Source organism: Microtus pennsylvanicus, chromosome 21 (assembly GCF_037038515.1).
Source record: "Microtus pennsylvanicus isolate mMicPen1 chromosome 21, mMicPen1.hap1, whole genome shotgun sequence".
NCBI lineage: Eukaryota > Metazoa > Chordata > Mammalia > Rodentia > Cricetidae > Microtus > Microtus pennsylvanicus.
Genome location: NC_134599.1, coordinates 8,340,759 through 8,358,053, shown reverse-complemented (window position 1 = coordinate 8,358,053; position 17,295 = coordinate 8,340,759). Strand labels below are relative to the sequence as shown.

At 47.4% G+C, this 17,295-nt stretch overlaps 1 protein-coding gene across 4 annotated transcripts in view; it reads left to right on the top strand.

Annotated features, from left to right (window-relative positions):
• The window catches only part of Osbpl3 (oxysterol binding protein like 3), a 172,329-nt gene that overhangs the window by 102,563 nt on the left and 52,471 nt on the right, over nt 1–17,295 (top strand). For 2 of the 4 annotated variants that reach the window (XM_075955151.1, XM_075955153.1), the window contains exons 3-10: nt 5,415–5,531; nt 5,621–5,674; nt 6,492–6,605; nt 10,041–10,208; nt 10,683–10,806; nt 13,285–13,388; nt 13,578–13,670; nt 14,581–14,737. In XM_075955151.1, the coding sequence (XP_075811266.1) occupies nt 5,415–5,531; nt 5,621–5,674; nt 6,492–6,605; nt 10,041–10,208; nt 10,683–10,806; nt 13,285–13,388; nt 13,578–13,670; nt 14,581–14,737 (931 nt within the window). The remainder of the gene's footprint in view (nt 1–5,414; nt 5,532–5,620; nt 5,675–6,491; nt 6,606–10,040; nt 10,209–10,682; nt 10,807–13,284; nt 13,389–13,577; nt 13,671–14,580; nt 14,738–17,295) is intronic. The other 2 variants (XM_075955154.1, XM_075955152.1) reach the window with 1 other exon arrangement.

Here is a 17,295-nt window from a genome sequence, read left to right as displayed (position 1 = left end):
CATAGAAAAATTATGAACGGTAATGTTCGTGACCTGTAGCCTTTCTTGATAGGCTCTGCAAGATCACCGATGCCTTGAAATTCATTAATGATGGGTGTAACTAGCTGCCACGTGGTGTAAGGCTGGACATTGCCCTCTGATTTTTAAAATCCTGGTAAACTGATAACAGACTAATTAGAACAACCTACTGTCCAGCCCTGCCAGATCCCGCCCCACACTTCACAGCTGCGGGGAGAATGGACGTTTCAGTCATTTCTATTTCTGACATCACAGCCCGCGTAGCTGAGGACTGCGCATGCGCGAGGTGCCGGCGAGCTGTGCGGTGGGCACACAGCTGTGCTGGAAGGAAACGCTTGCAACCCGTGCACTCAGCACTATGGAAATGAACTTGGCCCACTCATGAGCGTGAATAAATGCCTCGCTGCCTTTCTAATCACAAAGCAGTTTTCTATCTTTGGCACTTAGATGTTCTGTAAGATCGCCTGAATTCAATGCCGGATGACTGCCAGACCGGCTTCAGCTGAGCTTTAGCAGAAGTCTTGAGACATCCCAGCTGGTTCACTCTCCAGCTCATATTCAAGATGACCTTTCAGCCTGATCCATGCAGGATGGGACATTAACCCAGGCATGTTGGGCTCAGACAGCAGAGTTAACCGTTAGAGTACTTGGTCTCTGTGGTGGCCCAAATCTGTCATGTAGTGTCTTAGGTATTTATTCTACTCAAGGTGTGTGCCCTACCTTCAAATCAGCATGGTATGTGGAGGGCATCAGGTGTCTCTCCTCAGTCCCTTTAGCCTGGAACACTAGTATCTCAAAATTATTTTTATTATTACATTGGTGTATGTGTGTGTGTGTGTTCATGCATGCACATGTGCATACATGCATTGCTCTGGCACATAAAGGGAGATTCAAAGACAATTTCCTGGAGTCTGTTCTTTCTTTCCACCCTGTGGGCTTCCAGGACTCGAAATCAGGTTTTCAGACATGATAGTAACAACCTTCATCCACGGAACCATCTTCCCAGTCCACATCTGATTCCACCCACCCCCACCCCCCTTTTCCTGCTTTGGACAGCAATTCACTTAAATCCCACACCTTGTGGGCACTCAGGGCCCTTTCTGTACACTCCTGTTCTCAGGCTTGTTCAGCTGTTATTTCCAGAGGACACAGCTGATCATGAACGAGTTTACAGTAAGACAAGGAACCCACGTTGGAGCTTGGCAAGCAGGCTGTGTGAGTTGGGTTTGTATTATTACTGCCTGACTTCAGATGAGGTGGGGACTTTCTTCAGGGAGGCAGAGGTTTGGGGAGAAATGAAAATCCACCAGAGAAGGAGATTCCACGCATGAAGGAGCAAGCACACAAAGGGTCAGCAGCATTAGATGCAAGCTCCGTTTTCTTACACACTTGCTAGCCCTGTGAGATCAGAGCCCTAGGAACTCTGAGCAGGCCTGATGCTTCCTAACTCCTTCCAGTTGTCTCAGGAGGTGAGCCAGTCCCAGGGTTCACCCGCCGCTGTCCCCTTTACCCCTTAGGACTTATTCTTTGTTCACCATTGGGATTTACACATCTAAAGTATAGAAGGAAAACCATTTTAAAATGATAGCATAATAATAAACTCATAGGCAGCCATGCAGGGTACCACTTGGTAGCTTTACTATATCAAGGAATTTATTCTTTTTCTCATTTTCTACATTTAAAAAGTAAGAACCCTAGTAAACGACTCTTGAAGGGTTATGCGAGGGTTAAGCATGTAATCTAAGGTGTGTCAGCTCACGGTATGTAGACTGTGATATTAGCCACTAAGAGAGTTTCCCTGATTCTCATTGCATTTATTAATATCTGCTCTGGACAAAAAGGCTCACGATTTTGTGGATCTATAGAATGTGCTCTCCAATTTTTCTGTAATGTTGTTATATGGTTCATTTGTGCATTATTTCAAACACCCCTACTGTTTGTTGAGTATTTTGTGATTCTGGAGGCATGTCATCAACTGTGGCTACAACTTAACCCCTTCTTGTAAGCCAACTGCATAGTGTCATTTACTTGATTGACAGTTTAATCTATTTTCTTGCCTGGGGACTGGAACAAATAGCAAGGGGAGACGTCTCTCAGCCCCTACCATGTGTGTACGGAAACTGAAGTCAATGATCTCTATGATAGTTTAGGAAGAAAACACCAGAGCTCAAAAGAAAAAGCAACAACAACTTAATTGGATGGTAAATATTTTGGTAAAGCACAGTGAATAGCTACCACTGAGTTCACTACCAGGCTGACTCTAGGGCTGAGCCCCAGCCCTTCAAGGTCAAGTGACTTTAAGCCGTTCCTTACAACCTGTCGTGGTGCAAGACTGAGGAATCAGGAAGTTTCTCATTGTCACCTGAAACCAAGATGCTAGAGATTTCTTCCCAACACTGTTAATAATCACTAGTGCCCCAGGATTCCCAGCTTTGTGGGTGCAGCCTCAGGCCACTGAGAACCTCAGAGCTAGGGGCTGCTTCTTCTTGTCACCACTGAGCTTTTGAATGAATATGGAGCCAGGGGAAAGCTTCCAGGCCTTCTCCTCTAGCCCAGGAGAGACTGCCCTTTCTTTGGGGTGCAAGTCTGCCTTTTCCAGCCTACTACCACTTTCAAACCTACGAGGAAGATAGAATGAGGAAAAAAAAAGATGACATTTATCAGGGGGAAAAATTACAAACCCTTCCTGGCTCAGTGGAGTGAAGAGCGAGGGAACCTACTCTAGTCCCCTGGCCTCCACGCCAGCTGGCTGGGAGGAATAAGCCATAGATGTAGAATCGTGGAGCATTTCGGGTCTAAAAAAAGCCACCTTTGAAATTCAATCCTTTCCCATTCCATTCAGCAGCAGGTAAGACCGCATCTACTCCTCTGGCCTCTGCCATCCCCCAAGATTGACAAGTATGCAATAATGGCTGCTCCCTCTTGGCATTTGCACTGAGCACAATTGAAGGGACAAAACAGATGTGCCCAGTCCTTCAGCTGGAGTGCTCTGCAGGTAGCCTCCTGCTTGGGAGGCTGAAGACTAACAATTCCGAAAGGCTGAGCCCTTGGATTCTCATGTAATGATACCAACACACGCCCATCGTTCACAAATATGGATCGGTTGTATCTAATTTGGAAACAGTCATTTGGCCCAGGGACTCTGGGCATGCTTCAAATGTGTTCCACACGATAGTCTTCCAGGAACATGAGCCCGTAGCTTTGTTCCGAGACTGCAGTTATTTTTCGTCAGGTGCCTGAGGTTCACAAGACAGGAGGAAAAGTAAAGTACGCTAGGCCCTCTGTGCTCTCAAGGGGCACCTTCTCTGTAGGGATGATGAAACCTCATACATGTTACCATGTTACCATGGCAAGAATGGCAGAACACCGGTGTGATGGAGTTGTGGGGACGAAGGCTGCCTTTCCTCTGGAGGAGGGGCACAGAAACTTTTGTGCTAAACTACAGCATTGAATCTATGAAGTCCAAGCGATGTATGGACATTAGATTTAAATTTCGTCCTATAGAACCTCTCCAGGTTCTCCATCTTGGATGGTTTTTCTGGAGCTTGCCGCTTCCTGTTTTTGCCCCGCTTCCTGTTTTTGGCTTGGGAAGTAAATGAGAGCGTGATTGTTCTACATGAAAGACCGTGTGCTGTTCATCACTGAATAGACATAGTTATTGTCTGGGCATGCCTGAACGACTGAACAGTTGATGATGGTTATAGTAAGATCTCATTCCATGTCAAAAAGTTTCTCTAAATTAAACAATAAATCCCCCCCACACACACACTTCTTTTTTTTCTTCATTGAAGAAATCCCTTTTAGAACTCCAGATTCTGAGATACCTACAGTGATTATTTAAAAAACCAGGGATGCACCTTCATCTCCGGTCACAGTGGGAAGGGCTCAGATAAGAAGCAGGTTACCAAGGAGTTCAGTTGCTAATGTTGGGAAGGACCCTGTTGCTAGGGATGGTGTACTGCGCTCTGGGAAACCTGGGAAAGAGCCCTGCAGGACCGCTACCTGCCCTGCTCCCTGGGGCTGGTCCAGACTCACTGTCTAACTCCTGTGGCCTCTGCCAGTACCATCTGCCCAAGGGCTGGAACTTTGTCTCAGAGCAGGGTGTTTACGTGAAATATTAGAATCCTATGTGTGCAAAGCTATATTACCCGATGTGAGAAATTTTTTATATATATAATGTCTAATGTGTGTATTCAGACTCTTCAAGTTGTATTCTAGTCTCTCTGTATTCTGTGTATATTATGACCTAATTAATCATTACCATCCATCATATTTACAAGAATATCATCAGTTCTGGGGTTATCTTGTGCAGATTTAGCAATGATTTAAGTATTTTAAAGAAATTTTTAGAATTTTTAACGTTTTTCTCTTTGTTTCTTTTCAAATTTGTGTTCAATTCATGACCTCAATAGCCAATGATGGAGCACCAATTAAAGCAGCCATTTGTGCCCCATCAAAGCTGAAAAGAATCCAGGCCCAAAATACAAGGATTTTGCTGCTGTTCTTATCATTCATTTTATTATTTATTGCTCTATGACGTCGGTTGCCTCCGCTTCTCAAGTTCTGGGATTATAGCATATCTGAAATAGAAGTCTCTTGGACAAGAAGTGGGGGTGTAAAATTTTTCTGGGGGGAAGGGTGAAGATACTTGTGACCAAACTCTCTTTCTGACGTTTCTGCATTTCTGCTACTTAAACCCCTAGTATTTGAAGGCACTTACCCTGAACCATTATTTCCAGTCAGTTTGTAAGATTTACTAGCTTGTATCCAATCCCATTTTTGCAGGTATTTCCTTTCAAAAGATTTTATTCACGTTTATGTGTCTGTGTGAGTGTGTGTCACGTGCCGTGCCTGTGGAGTTCACAAGAGAGGTCATATCGCTGGAGCAGTTGTGAGCTGCCTGATGTGGGCACTGGGAACTGAACTCAGGTCCTCTGGCAGAGCGGCAAGTACTCTAGCCCCACATTTCAGCCCTTCTTTAGGTGCTCCTTAACATATGCACACGTGCAGAGACACATATAGTTCCAGCCTGACATCTGTGGCTTCCGATTAATGTTCAGACTGATGTCTGCTGGCGGAACAGTCACCGCATGGTGACATGAAGACAAACGAAAATAGCATTTATAGTAAGATCCCCCCCTTCAGCTGTGCTGCCGAGGTTCAAAGAAGACTGAAAAAGGGAATGGTCCTTCAAGAAAAAGAGCTTAAAAAATTGATGCCACTAAACTACAGCATTGGATCTCTAAAGTCCCAGAGATGTATTGGCATTAGATTTAATTTCTTCCTATCGAACCTTGTCAGGTTCTCCGTCTTGGATGCTTTTCCAGGAGCTTGCTGCTTCCTATTACTATCTCGTAAAGGAGTGACATTTAGCCTGTGCTCTCTCATTGGAACAGGACAGCTGGGAAGTGGTGGAAGGACTGAGGGGGGAGATGACGTACACCCAGGAGCCGCCCGTGCAGAAAGGATTTCTGCTGAAAAAGAGGAAGTGGCCTTTGAAAGGCTGGCACAAGGTAAGACTTCGGTGTTACTCTGTTAGAAGTTGGTGATGAGGAGGAATGTTAACGTGTGCATCTTACTAAACTCTGTTTGCTTCTCACAGAGATTCTTCTACCTGGACAAAGGAATCTTGAAATATGCCAAGAGCCAAACTGATGTAAGTCTTCTTCCTGGCCCAGCATGCTATTGCAGAAGAGTGCAGGCTGCTAAAGTCAGCCCAGAGCCGCAATTCTCTGTGGGTAATGGTTTTTCCAGGTGGCACAGAGGCCCCTCTCCACACACCCTGATCCCCGCTGCCTTAGCTCTGGATCTAGGTGGGCTCCGTTCACTACCAGGAGAAGGTGCAGGGCAGCATCCTGGGTACCATAGCCTGCTCTGGTCTTAGCTAATTACAGGAACAGAGCTTGTGCCAACTGTCCTTCCCCTCTTCTGGCGACTGGGGGGCTTCATGGAGAAAGCCATTGTTAAGGTGGACTTCTGCTTGGAGTTAACCCTAAGAGGTTGTCCTGGAGGGCTCTGAGGGACCAACAGGCCTGCCTCATGGGGCACTTCTCTCCTCTCTCCCTGCCCTTCTGGTCTTCCTTAGTTTCTCGACTATACCCTTCCTTTTAAGTCGCGTATGAATGAATTGACAACAGACACTAATCCAGGGGAAGGTAATGGCTCTTGCATTGCCTTGGAGTCACCTCATGGGGTTTTCCTCTCACTGCCCTGCATCCTGACTATGAAAACTCATTATTTAGCTTCTGCCCTTCAGCCCCCTCTTCTGTGGTGTGAGGCGAGTGTGTCTCCCTCACAGAGAAAGAATGTCACACGTGCGCAGTTCTTAACTGGGTCCCGCTTGCATGGAGTAGTCCACCAATCGTGGTGTCCAGGTTCATCATTGGTGCATGACCAAGATGAGGTGGGAGGGGACCAGGGACGATGTTCCTTGACTACTGTGCCTCTCAGATAGCCCTCTCCTGCTCCTGTAGATTGAGCGAGAGAAGCTGCATGGCTGCATTGATGTGGGCCTTTCAGTGATGTCTGTGAAGAAGTCGTCCAAGTGTATCGATCTTGACACCGAGGAGCACATCTATCACCTGAAGGTGAGCCCCAGCCAGGGCTGGCTCCTACTGAGCAGCCGCCACCAGGGCTTTTGCTGGTTGTGGAGTTGTCCGAGGCAGAGTCTTGCTATCTTGCCTGGGCTTTAGACTCCTGGGCTCCAACAGTCCCCAGCTTCCGCTTCCTGGGTAGCCAAGGCTCAGGTACTGCTTTCCCAGCTTTGCTGTGCAGAGGCCTTTCTACGGTGAAGGGATTGTCCACTACCATGCTGCTGGTGGTGACATGGGGACAGCTATTCACCATGTGGGTAGTCTTTGTCCCTAAAGCATCCCTAAGGGATACTATTGATGTTAGCATGGGTGGGCCAGCTTTTTTCTTGGTTGTGCAGGACTGTCTCTCACACGGCTCGAAGAGTTAAAGTCCTTGTCCCCATTCCCCAAATGTTACCACTCCTCCCCAGTGACAGCAGCCAATAGCAAAGACACCTTCTTGTTCCCCTTCCCCCAGGCTGTATGCCTTTAATATATATAGAACCATCTACCCTAGACTAAAATAGGTTCTCTGAAGTATAATGTTTACTGTGTGGGGCAATGACTTGTGACTTTAGCCCGTTTTATAAAGACTTTGTAAAAAATCCTCATATTGTAGGGAAACATCAGGGTTTTTTCTCCTAAACTAGGAGTTTGTAAATCTTAAGTCTCAAAGCTTTTTTACCCACTTATCTTTCTCCTGAATGTTACAACGTCATGCCCAGGGCAACATCAGTTCTTACCGGATTGTTTACTAACTGTTCAACTTTGACCGGTCATCGAACGCTTGAAAAATCTTGTTTTTTTGTTTGTTTTTGTTTTGTTTGTTTTGTTTTGTTACCTTACCAAAAGTAAAGGAAGAAAGGAAGGAAGGACGGGGGGAGGGAAGGAGAGAAGGAAAGAAGGGTGATTCCAGTGCTCATGTGCAGGCCGTGCTCATAGGTTTATAAGGTTTGCTGTAATTCCTTGGGGGACAGTAAGTTTAGTAAGACTAATCACTCTGCATAATTATTGGGCAGTGCCTGAATGCCGGAGATAAACTGAGAATTGCTTGGGCAGGGCTGCTTGATGTTTAGGGAACAGGACTGAGGCTGGGAAAACCAAGGTTCTCCCCTGTCCCTGTCCTTTCCTTACGTGTAGGTCTCACATCTGTCCCCTAATCCAAGCCCGCATTCTGGGTTAGTTCGGTGTGTAAAGCAGTTCCGCTGACACCGTGGGCTGGTGATTCGTTGCTGTGGGACTGTCCCGGGTGTTGTGGTTAGGCCTTTACCACTGCGTACCAGTAGCGTCTCTTCTCTAGTGGTAGCAAGCCACACTGCCTCCAAGTCTTTCCAAGTGTCCCCTGAAAGAGAAAATCTCCCAAGTGAAATAACTATGGCAGAGTAAAGGAGAGAAAACCCTCTAGTTATATAAAATTATATAAAATAGTTGGGAGAATGTACTGCTCCCCTGCCAGCCGTCCGTGGTTAATGTCTTCTGGAAGAGTTGATGTTGTTTTCCTGTATTGGTCCCGTGACGTCATTCTGTGTTTTCACACGGTCGGGAAGTAATGAATCCTTGCTTATCGGCAGTTCTAGTTAGCAGAATGAAGTGATCACTCAGGTCTGCTTTTTAAAGACTGAGACTAAGATGCATTGGACGTGAGGCCATGAGACAGAGTGATTCTCTGAGACTCAGTGTAAGTGCTGCTGGGTTTCTCGTTCATCCCTGAGTGTCAACTCTGGCTTGTAATGTGGGCCTTTTGTTAGCTGCAGGCTCCCTATCCCTCTTTATCCCTAATCGCCCACCCCGCCCCCCCCACACACACAACAGGGTCTAGATGTATAGCCCAGACTGGCCTTGAACTCACAAACCTCTTGAGTGCTGAGATTAAAGGCATGTGTCACCACTCCTGACTTGATTCTCTCTCTCATTCTATACCTGAGGAGTCTGGGCAAAAGAGTAGTTAAGAAAGCGCTTAGCCAGAGTCCTGGAATTACTGCAGGCCTATCACAGACCCGGGGCTAGCTGTTTAATAAAGTGCCTTGTTCCTCTCCTTGTTTAACCAATAAAAGGTGAGTCAAGATGAAATCTTTGGGCACTGGCTTGTCAGGGCTTTGGGGAGTTGATCGGTGCAAGGATGACAAGATTACCCTCTTCAGTACATCTGGGGGATGAAATCCATTCAGGAGCTCACAGTGCAGAGGAGACAGATGGATGTCTATTTGTGCTGCGGCTCCCTGCAGACAGGCGCTAAGGAGGGACCTCCATCTTCAGGTGTCTCTAACACCACAGAGTCAGGTTCACGATTCTCTAACACTGCCACCGCTGTGTGTCTGCCTGCCCTGCTTCCCAGCTGCAGTCTGAGGACGGTCCCAGTGCTGGCCTGGCAGCCCACTGACCCACACACACCTTTCTGGGTTATTTTAAATGACGGCTTTACGAATCTATATCCTCATGTCTAGGCAACTCACTTTTCACTTTGAAATTAGGAAGATCTCTTATATACACAAAAATATTGACTAAAGAAATGTCTACAGTATAAAGGTGGCTGCTATGTTACTATTAGCACATTTATGAGCATTTGAATTGTTTCTTGATAAAAATTATTATAGCAGCTGTGGTGTTATGCCTGTAATCCTAGCATTCAGAAGGGTTTTTCCTAAGTTCAAGTCCAAGTACAGCCTGGACTATGTAGTAAGTCTGAGGCCAGCCTTGGCTACATAGTGAGTTTGAAGCCAGTCTGGGCTACATAGCAATACATTGTCTCAAAAATATTTTTTAAATGAAAATTGCTAATTATAAACATTTTTTTTCTGGAAAGTAGAAATTTACATTTCTTCATTTATGGAGAGAATGGATAAACTTGCGTATAACAACAACAACAATACTCAACAATGCTTTGTCAGATATTTTTCTTTATCTGCAAATGGCAAAAATGCCCTTTTGGCTAACGCTCACATATGTTAACAGCTACTTCTAGGCCATGCATCTTTTGTCAGGGTAGATAAATACAGGCCAGTGTTTCAGGGTCTTCCCTACTTCATTCTAGTTCAGTCTGGCTGCAAAGTCTGAGCTACAAGCGTTTAAATGAAGAACAGAGTTGATTCATTCCGGGGGGGGGGGGGGGGTGTGTGGCAAGTCTCAGGCTCGAGAACTTGGAAATGTTTCAGGAGACAAATATGGGTTTTAGCTTATTTGTTGTTTAATAAAGCTGGCCCTCTTTGCATGGCTGTTAGAGCATCTCAGAGGAAACAAGACTATGTGTTCTGTGACGATGTCTCTTCCCCAAGTGTTCTCCACATAGATGTAAACCAAGGCAGTACACGGGATTTCTTCTCTTCTGTGTGCGCCAGCTCCAAAAGAGCAGGTCTGGAGTGGCCTCGTTTTGATAATTGATTAATCACTGATTAATAATTGATCCTTTCAGCCAGTGTCTCTCTTTGACATCTCTCAACTTAACACCTGTAGGTGAAGTCCGACGAAGTTTTTGACGAGTGGGTATCCAAGCTCCGCCACCACAGAATGTACCGGCAGAATGAAATTGCCATGTTTCCCCGGGACGTCAGTCACTTTTTCCCAGGGCCCACGGTCACAGATTCTGCCCCAGGAGTGTTCGACTCCATTTCTAGTAGGAAGGTAATGATGATTGGGGTGCCAAGACCGAGTCTGAGGGAACAGAGAGGCCCATTCTGGGAGTACATCTGAGGGAAGGTTTGTGGGTGGAGAAGGGTAAGTTGGGGTGGTGTTTAACTAGTCTCTTGACCAGCGGGTCTGACCCGGGATATAACTAGCATGGATTAAGTAAGATAGGGAGTTCAAGCAAGGAGATTCCTGAAGGCTTGGGTTTTCTCTCAGCCACAGTGACTTTGGTTTTTCTCCCTGGCTATTGGTTGCAGCTAATTAAGCATGCATACAGCCATACAGGACTGCAGACTCTTTCCCAACATATCTTCACTATGGTATCGCCATTTCATAGGAGAAGATAAGGACTGTCACCCAAGGCCTTTGCTAGAAGGTTCTACCCAAATCACCCCGTTATCCTTTCCCTTAGAAGCTGTCCGTGCCACGCTCTGTTTTGATTTCTAACCCGCTCTTGTCGTCCACGAGCAGCGTAGCAGTCTGTCGAAGCAGAACTCATTTCAGACGGGAAGCAACTCGTCATTTCCTTGTGGTGGTGACACACGGGTTCCGTTCTGGCTGCAGCCTTCCGAGGACATGGAAAAATGCTCCAGAGGTAAAGCTGTTTGACCCTGCGGTTGCCATGGCTCTGGGGTCATGCGTGCTTGGCGTGGCCTTTGCGTGCGTGTGTCCCCATCTGTATTCCATCCCTTGCTTTGCTGATGAAGGCCTCATCATCATTAGCCAACATGCTCTCCCCACAGAGCTTAGTGTCTTCACCCGGATGCAGACAGACTTCCTAGTCTAGTCCTGGGATGGATGCACGGGTTCTTCCCGGGGGTCATAAATCGTGTTCCCATGGGTGGGGACTGTCAGCTCACTCACAGTCTTGTAAGTGTCAAAAAGGACTCTGCTGCCCACCTAACTGAAGCACAATTAGTAAAAACTCGGAGAGAGGAATTAGGGTTCAACCTGAAGACCAGAAAAGCAAAGCAGCCAGTCACTGGCTCTTACTACTTCCTCAGTCTGAAGTGGTGATCCTGCCTCCAGAAATCTCAGGATAAGGCCAAGAGAAAGCTGTTTCCTTCCGTTTTATAATCCTCTCTAGGGCTGGGATTAAAGATTGCACCACTGGGATTAAAGGTGCCCCGTTTCTATGGCAAACAGTGTGGCTACTAGGATTAAAGGTGTGTGTTACCACTGCCTGGTCTGTAAGGCTGACCAGTGGGGCTGTTTTACTCTCTGATCTTCAGGCAAATTTTCTTTATTAATATACAAATGAAATGCCACTACAGCCAATGTAGAGTTGGTGTCCACTGATTAAGTGTAAGCGGTCAGATGGAGAATGCCCAGCTGAGCGTTCTCCAGCAGGGCTGCACACTAGAGTCATGGAGAGAGCGTTTAAAGATCTTATTTTATTTTCCATTTTGTCTATTTGTGTTGGGAGAGGGGCATGTGAGTCTGAGTGCAGGTGCCTGCAGCGGCCAGAAGAGGGCGTTAGTTCCCCCTGGAGCTAGAGTTCCTGGTGTGTTTGTGACCTGCTCAGTGTGGGTGAAGGCCAGTCCCTTAGAAGAGCAGTATACACTCTTAACCTAACTGCTGAGCCATCGGGACCCTTTCAAGTGTGAGGGCGCCCATACCTACGCTTCTGTCCCAAATATGCTGTTTAAATTAGCCTGGGATGCCACCCGGATGACCCTGTTCCCTACACACCTTGACTGACTCTGACAAGGAGACAGGATTGATCACTCCTCCACAAGGTGACTCACTGTTCTCAACCACAATCAGCTACCGCTCAGCAGGGGAAGAAGACTGAGATGCCTAACGGGATAGAGAGTTCAGACTTAATTGTCTAAGGGGAGGCCTGGAGCAAACAATTTAAAATTAAGTTGGGAGCTGGAGAGAGAACTCAGTTCATAAAGTATGTGCCGTGCAAGCACGAGAGTCTGGGTTTGGTACCCAGAACCCACAAACAAAGTCAGATGTGGCCGTGTGCACTTGGCCTCCCTGCCCTGGCAGCTGGAGATGGATGGATCCCTGGGGTGAGACAAGCTCAGACTACTTGGGGAGACTCTGGCCAGTGAAAGACCTTCCCTTGGAAAACAAAGTTGATAGAGAGCCCGGTGAAGGCCAAAGGTTGTCCATTGTCACACACGTGTATGCGCATGCCCACAGCCCACACGTGCTCACACACACACACACACACACACACACACACACACACACACACACACAGAGTTTTTGCAGGATGTCCTTCATTTAGAGGCACTAGTGGACAAAGTTGTAAGTGGTAGCCTTTGCTGTGTCACATGAGATGTGGTACCCACTGACCACGCAGTTTCTCTCACTCCATCGCTGTCACCTACTAGCTCCGCCCACTAGCCCTAGCCCAGAGGCTTGTTCCAGGACCAGCATCAGCAGGCTCGCCTGGCTTTATTAAAAATGCCAATTCCCAGGCCCAAACAAGTTGTATGACCCATCAACTGGGGATAGAGCCTACAGTCTGTGGACTCACAAGCATGCCGGGGGGATTCTGTGCATTGGAAGCCTAAGAGCTACGATGTTGAAGCATGCTCAGCAGAGACACCGTCACAGTCAGCGATGGACTGGGCTGTTTCTTGAGTTAGTGACTAGGGTCTTGTCTAACCACGCTCTTCTGCCAGCTGAGGCCCATCTGCATAGGCAGGTCCCCAGATACCAGTACAACTTAGTGCCTGTTGCCGCTGGCTGGACTAGGGATGCTGCTGCGGCGGTGTGGGGGTGGCCGCTGTTTTCAGTTGCTACTATGTAGACCACTGCTGAGCCCTCTGCACACACCGAATCATTTAATGCTCAGCTCTGTGGCTGCATGTGTAATTGTCCCCGTTTCCCATACGAGAGAAAACTGAGGTACAGAGACCATGTGGTACAGTTGACCAATTGGATTTAAATCAAGGCAACCTAGATCTGTGTCATAAACCACTATCATCTATGGCTTTTTCTGTGTGTGGCGGGGGGAGGAGGATGTAAAGGGGGAAATCAAATACACAGATACAGAGCCTGGCACTCCCTGGTGCTAGTGGACAGTTGTGAACATCTGCCCTTCCTCCCGCAGACCTGGCACACTGCCATTCCTATCTGCTGGAAATGAGCCAGCTCTTACAGAGCATGGACGTCCTGCATCGGACATACTCGGCGCCGGCCATCAACGCCATCCAGGTTAGCCTAGTGCTCTTGGGTTCACCTTCTGCCTTCTTCTCCTCTCTTGTCCCCTACACTTGACTAACTAACAGTGGGGTGTTGTCCGTCCAGTTGCTTTAGCCAAACTCAAGGGGATGGCTTTGGTCACTTCTCTGTAGCTTTGGTGGACCTTACTGTCTGTCCTTTCTTTCCTCTTTTGAAACGAAGGGTGGAGCTTTTGAAAGTCCCAAAAAGGAAAAGCGATCACACAGGCGGTGGCGGTCCAGGGCTATTGGCAAAGATGCTAAAGGAACGCTGCAGGTAACCTTCGCTTCCCGCCACGCTGGCTTCCCTCGCGGTGCTGCACGCCAAAGCAGAGCCCTGACTCAAACAAACAGGACGGAAAAGTGAGCGTTCCGGGGTTCATCTCTGCACCCTGTGAGGAGAGATGACTCCTGTTGCTGAGACCTTCTGGCTGCAAGGATAAGGCCATGAGGATACTAGGGCAGGGGGAATTTTCCTGCGGGAAAATGGCTTGACATTGGAGGGACTGCCCCTGTTGTGAGGGTTTGGGGTCTTTTCTTCTTTAACATCTAGCTTGTCTATGACACTGCCTTCCTTATGTGCCTTGCCTGGTGGCTGCTGTGGCCTAATACTCTGACCTACCTTTGCTGCTCTCATCCCTCAGAGTGGGCCTATCTTCTCCTAGAGTCCGCAGGCCTGAGCCTCTGTCCCACAGGCCCTTCTGCTATTTTTCTTCAAGCTCTCAGTGCTCCTTCCAGGGTTGAACTTGGATGCTTTCAGAGTAAAGAACATTGCGTGTGCAAATATGAGCCGAGGGTTTGTTTTCTAGAAGCTCCAGGTGCAAGTAAAGACAATTATCTGGAGCTGATTTGCTCTGACAGCCTAGTTATGTGGGGACATTTGCTGTCACTTCAACCTGTGGCTCTAAAGCTTCCGTCATTTCTGAGACAGCAGATGATTTCCTGCCCACTGTAGTGTCTGATGCAAGGGGCATGGAGACCATCGTCCTGGGTTTGCCTTCAGTTTTCTTCGAGGTGATCCCTTGGTGGGAAGATGCACCTCTAAGATGCCTCCTTAATCAGTTCCAGTCATGCTAGTCTGAATAGAAACCTCTCCCTTTGCTGTCACTTTAGGTCCCCAAACCCTTTAGTTCCAGTCATGGAGGCTCTTGTCTGAATAGAAACCTTTCCCTTTGCTGTCACTTTAGGTCCCCAAACCCTTTTCTGGCCCAGTGAGACTACACTCTTCCAATCCTAATTTGTCAACATTGGACCTGGGAGAAGAGAAGTCTTACTCGGATGGTTCTGAAGCCTCATCCGAGTTCTCCAAGATGCAGGAGGACCTGTGCCATATCGCCCACAAAGGTAAATGAGTTGTCCTTCTTCCTAACATTTGACGGAAACGTCTGTCAACACAGAACTACGGTTATCATCTTTAAGGGAATAATAGTTTATGTTGTAGCCAATTCTGAGAAAATAGCTGACTTCTACGACCTCTGTGGCTTCACTTTGTAAATGGCATAAAGTGAAAGGAGACATTAGTAGATGCAGAGTTTAGGGACAGGGTGGGGGATGAGTAGCATAGCTGTAATTATAAAGGACCTTCGTGGTGATGGGCAGCTCTGCATTCCACCGAGGCCGTGGTTATAGGACTTTGCCAGTGTGATAAGATCGCATTGACCTATAGCCGTACACGTATGTACAGCTGCGTGCATGTAAGCCTGAGGAAATCAGCACATTCTGTTACCCTAACATCCCTGTTCCGAGGTTATATAGTACTGTGGTTAGTACGTAGAATGTTACCATGGGGAGGAACTGGGTACAGGGCACAGGGACTTCTGTACTGCGTGCCAAGTCCTTCAAGTCCATAACAAGTTCAAAGTAAAAATTTCAAGTAAACATGGGTGGGGCTGTATATGGCCCGGTGGGTAGAGTCCCTGGCTGGAAATAACCTGCGTGTCCGACAAGGTAGGACTGGACTTTTCAGTACAGTGTATCATACAGTGGATTATTTAGCATAATAATAGCACCTCACACTGAGCACCGAGGTGTCCTGTCAGGTCTTTGCCGAGTGCTTTAGATGCACGATTTTGTTTCACTCTGGCAGAAACTTGGGTGGGGAGTGAAGTCTTCGCTGCCTGTGTGGAAACCAGAGGGTAGCAAAGCTGCCCAAGGGTCACATGCCAAGAACCCTGAGGCTGAATTACAGCCTGGTCCAGGACAGGGTGCACTCCTTATCCGTACGGATGGGAGGCCAAATGTTAGAACAGAAAAGAAGTCTCCAATATCTAGTTACAAAGTTATAGGCTTGATGTCATTTGTTTAGAAATAATAGATGTATCCCTGGCATATGGAAGTATAACTAAATGTCCAGGATGTGCGGAGCATTATTTTAGTGGCAGAAACTGAAGTTCTGAGTGCTTGCGGCTCCCTTCTGCTAATGTTTCTCTTCAGCGTTCATATAGTGACTATTATTGATACAGTGAGAGCTGCTTAAAACATTTCAAGTAGCGTTGCCACTAGCGCCTTCCTCTCCTTGCCCCAGACTTCTTCCACTTCATATTATTGATTCCTGCAGAGAATATATATATTCTTTCTCTCTCCTGACAAATCTAAAATCCATTTGGTTATGAGATTGCTTATAAGACCACCGTGTCATGTTTGTGTGTTTGTGACAGGCTCCTCGCTCAGCCCCCTTTGCTAGCCACCACGTGCACCCCTTGGTGGCCAGCAGGACTGTAGTCCCATGTTTGTGAGAGCTGAGGCGTTGCTGTGCCTTTCCTTCCCAGCTCTTCAGGTGCCTCATGGGCATTCTTTTGAAGGTCCTTGCAATGAGGACATTTTAGCATTTGTGGGAGGAGACATCTTTAAAACACTGTGACCTTTTAATAACACAAACTGCCTGTTTCTTTTTTTTGTTTTGTTTTGTTTTGTTTTTGTTTTTTGAGACAGGGTTTCTCTGTGGTTTTGAAGCCTGTCCTGGAACTAGCTCTTGTAGACCAGGCTGGTCTCGAACTCACAGAGATCCGCCTGCCTCTGCCTCCCGAGTGCTGGGATTAAAGGCGTGCGTCACCACCGCCCGGCTACAAACTGCCTGTTTCAAGCTGAGGAGACGGTGCCCTTCTCCCATGGGGATATCTGGGTTTTCCCTACACTGTTGAAGCAGCTTGCTAGCAGGGTAGAGGCTGCCATCCATCCTGAGTGTGTCCATTGATCCCGGCTCCCTGCAGTAGTCTCCTCCTCCCGCAGGTCTGGAATCCCCTCCCCACCACCTGCTGTGCTGGGGTCTTTGTGAAACCAGCAGGCTGCAGAGTCGGTCAAGGTTTGTGCTGCAGGAACAGACCAGGCGCCACAGCCTGAGCATAGGAGCCTAGACAGCTCTTCTCCCTTCCAGGGCTTTTGATTCTATTTGCATATGTTCAGTTCCCCCCCTCACCTCTCCTGCACCCCTGGAGGGGCCTGGTGGAACAAAGCCCATGCACACACAGGTTTGCCTTGAGTCCTAGCGCCTTGTGTCCTCTCATATATCTGTCCGTTCAGACTCAGCCATGGTAGCCTTTCTCCCCGTGTGAATCTTGACTGGTTACAGATACTGTCTATTGTCCTGTGATTGCATCGGGGGTCTCTTGACTCTTATTTTGAAGCAGCTGAACTAAAGCCAAGTATTCCACTGATGTCACATAACCTGTGTGCCATTAAACACGGCAGAAAGCATCTGAATTATGCTTTTGTGGAGCACATGATAGGCAGCCAGCACAGACCCATCCCCGTTGTTTAAGTTCTTCTGTACATTTATTTTTTGATGTGCATGGGACTGCTCTTCGTGTATTTCTGGCTTTGTGTATGTCAACACTCGTGTAAGCAAGTGGAATGGAATGCACCGACCCTTAAGGTCACAGTTTTTGCTACGTGCATTGGCTTGA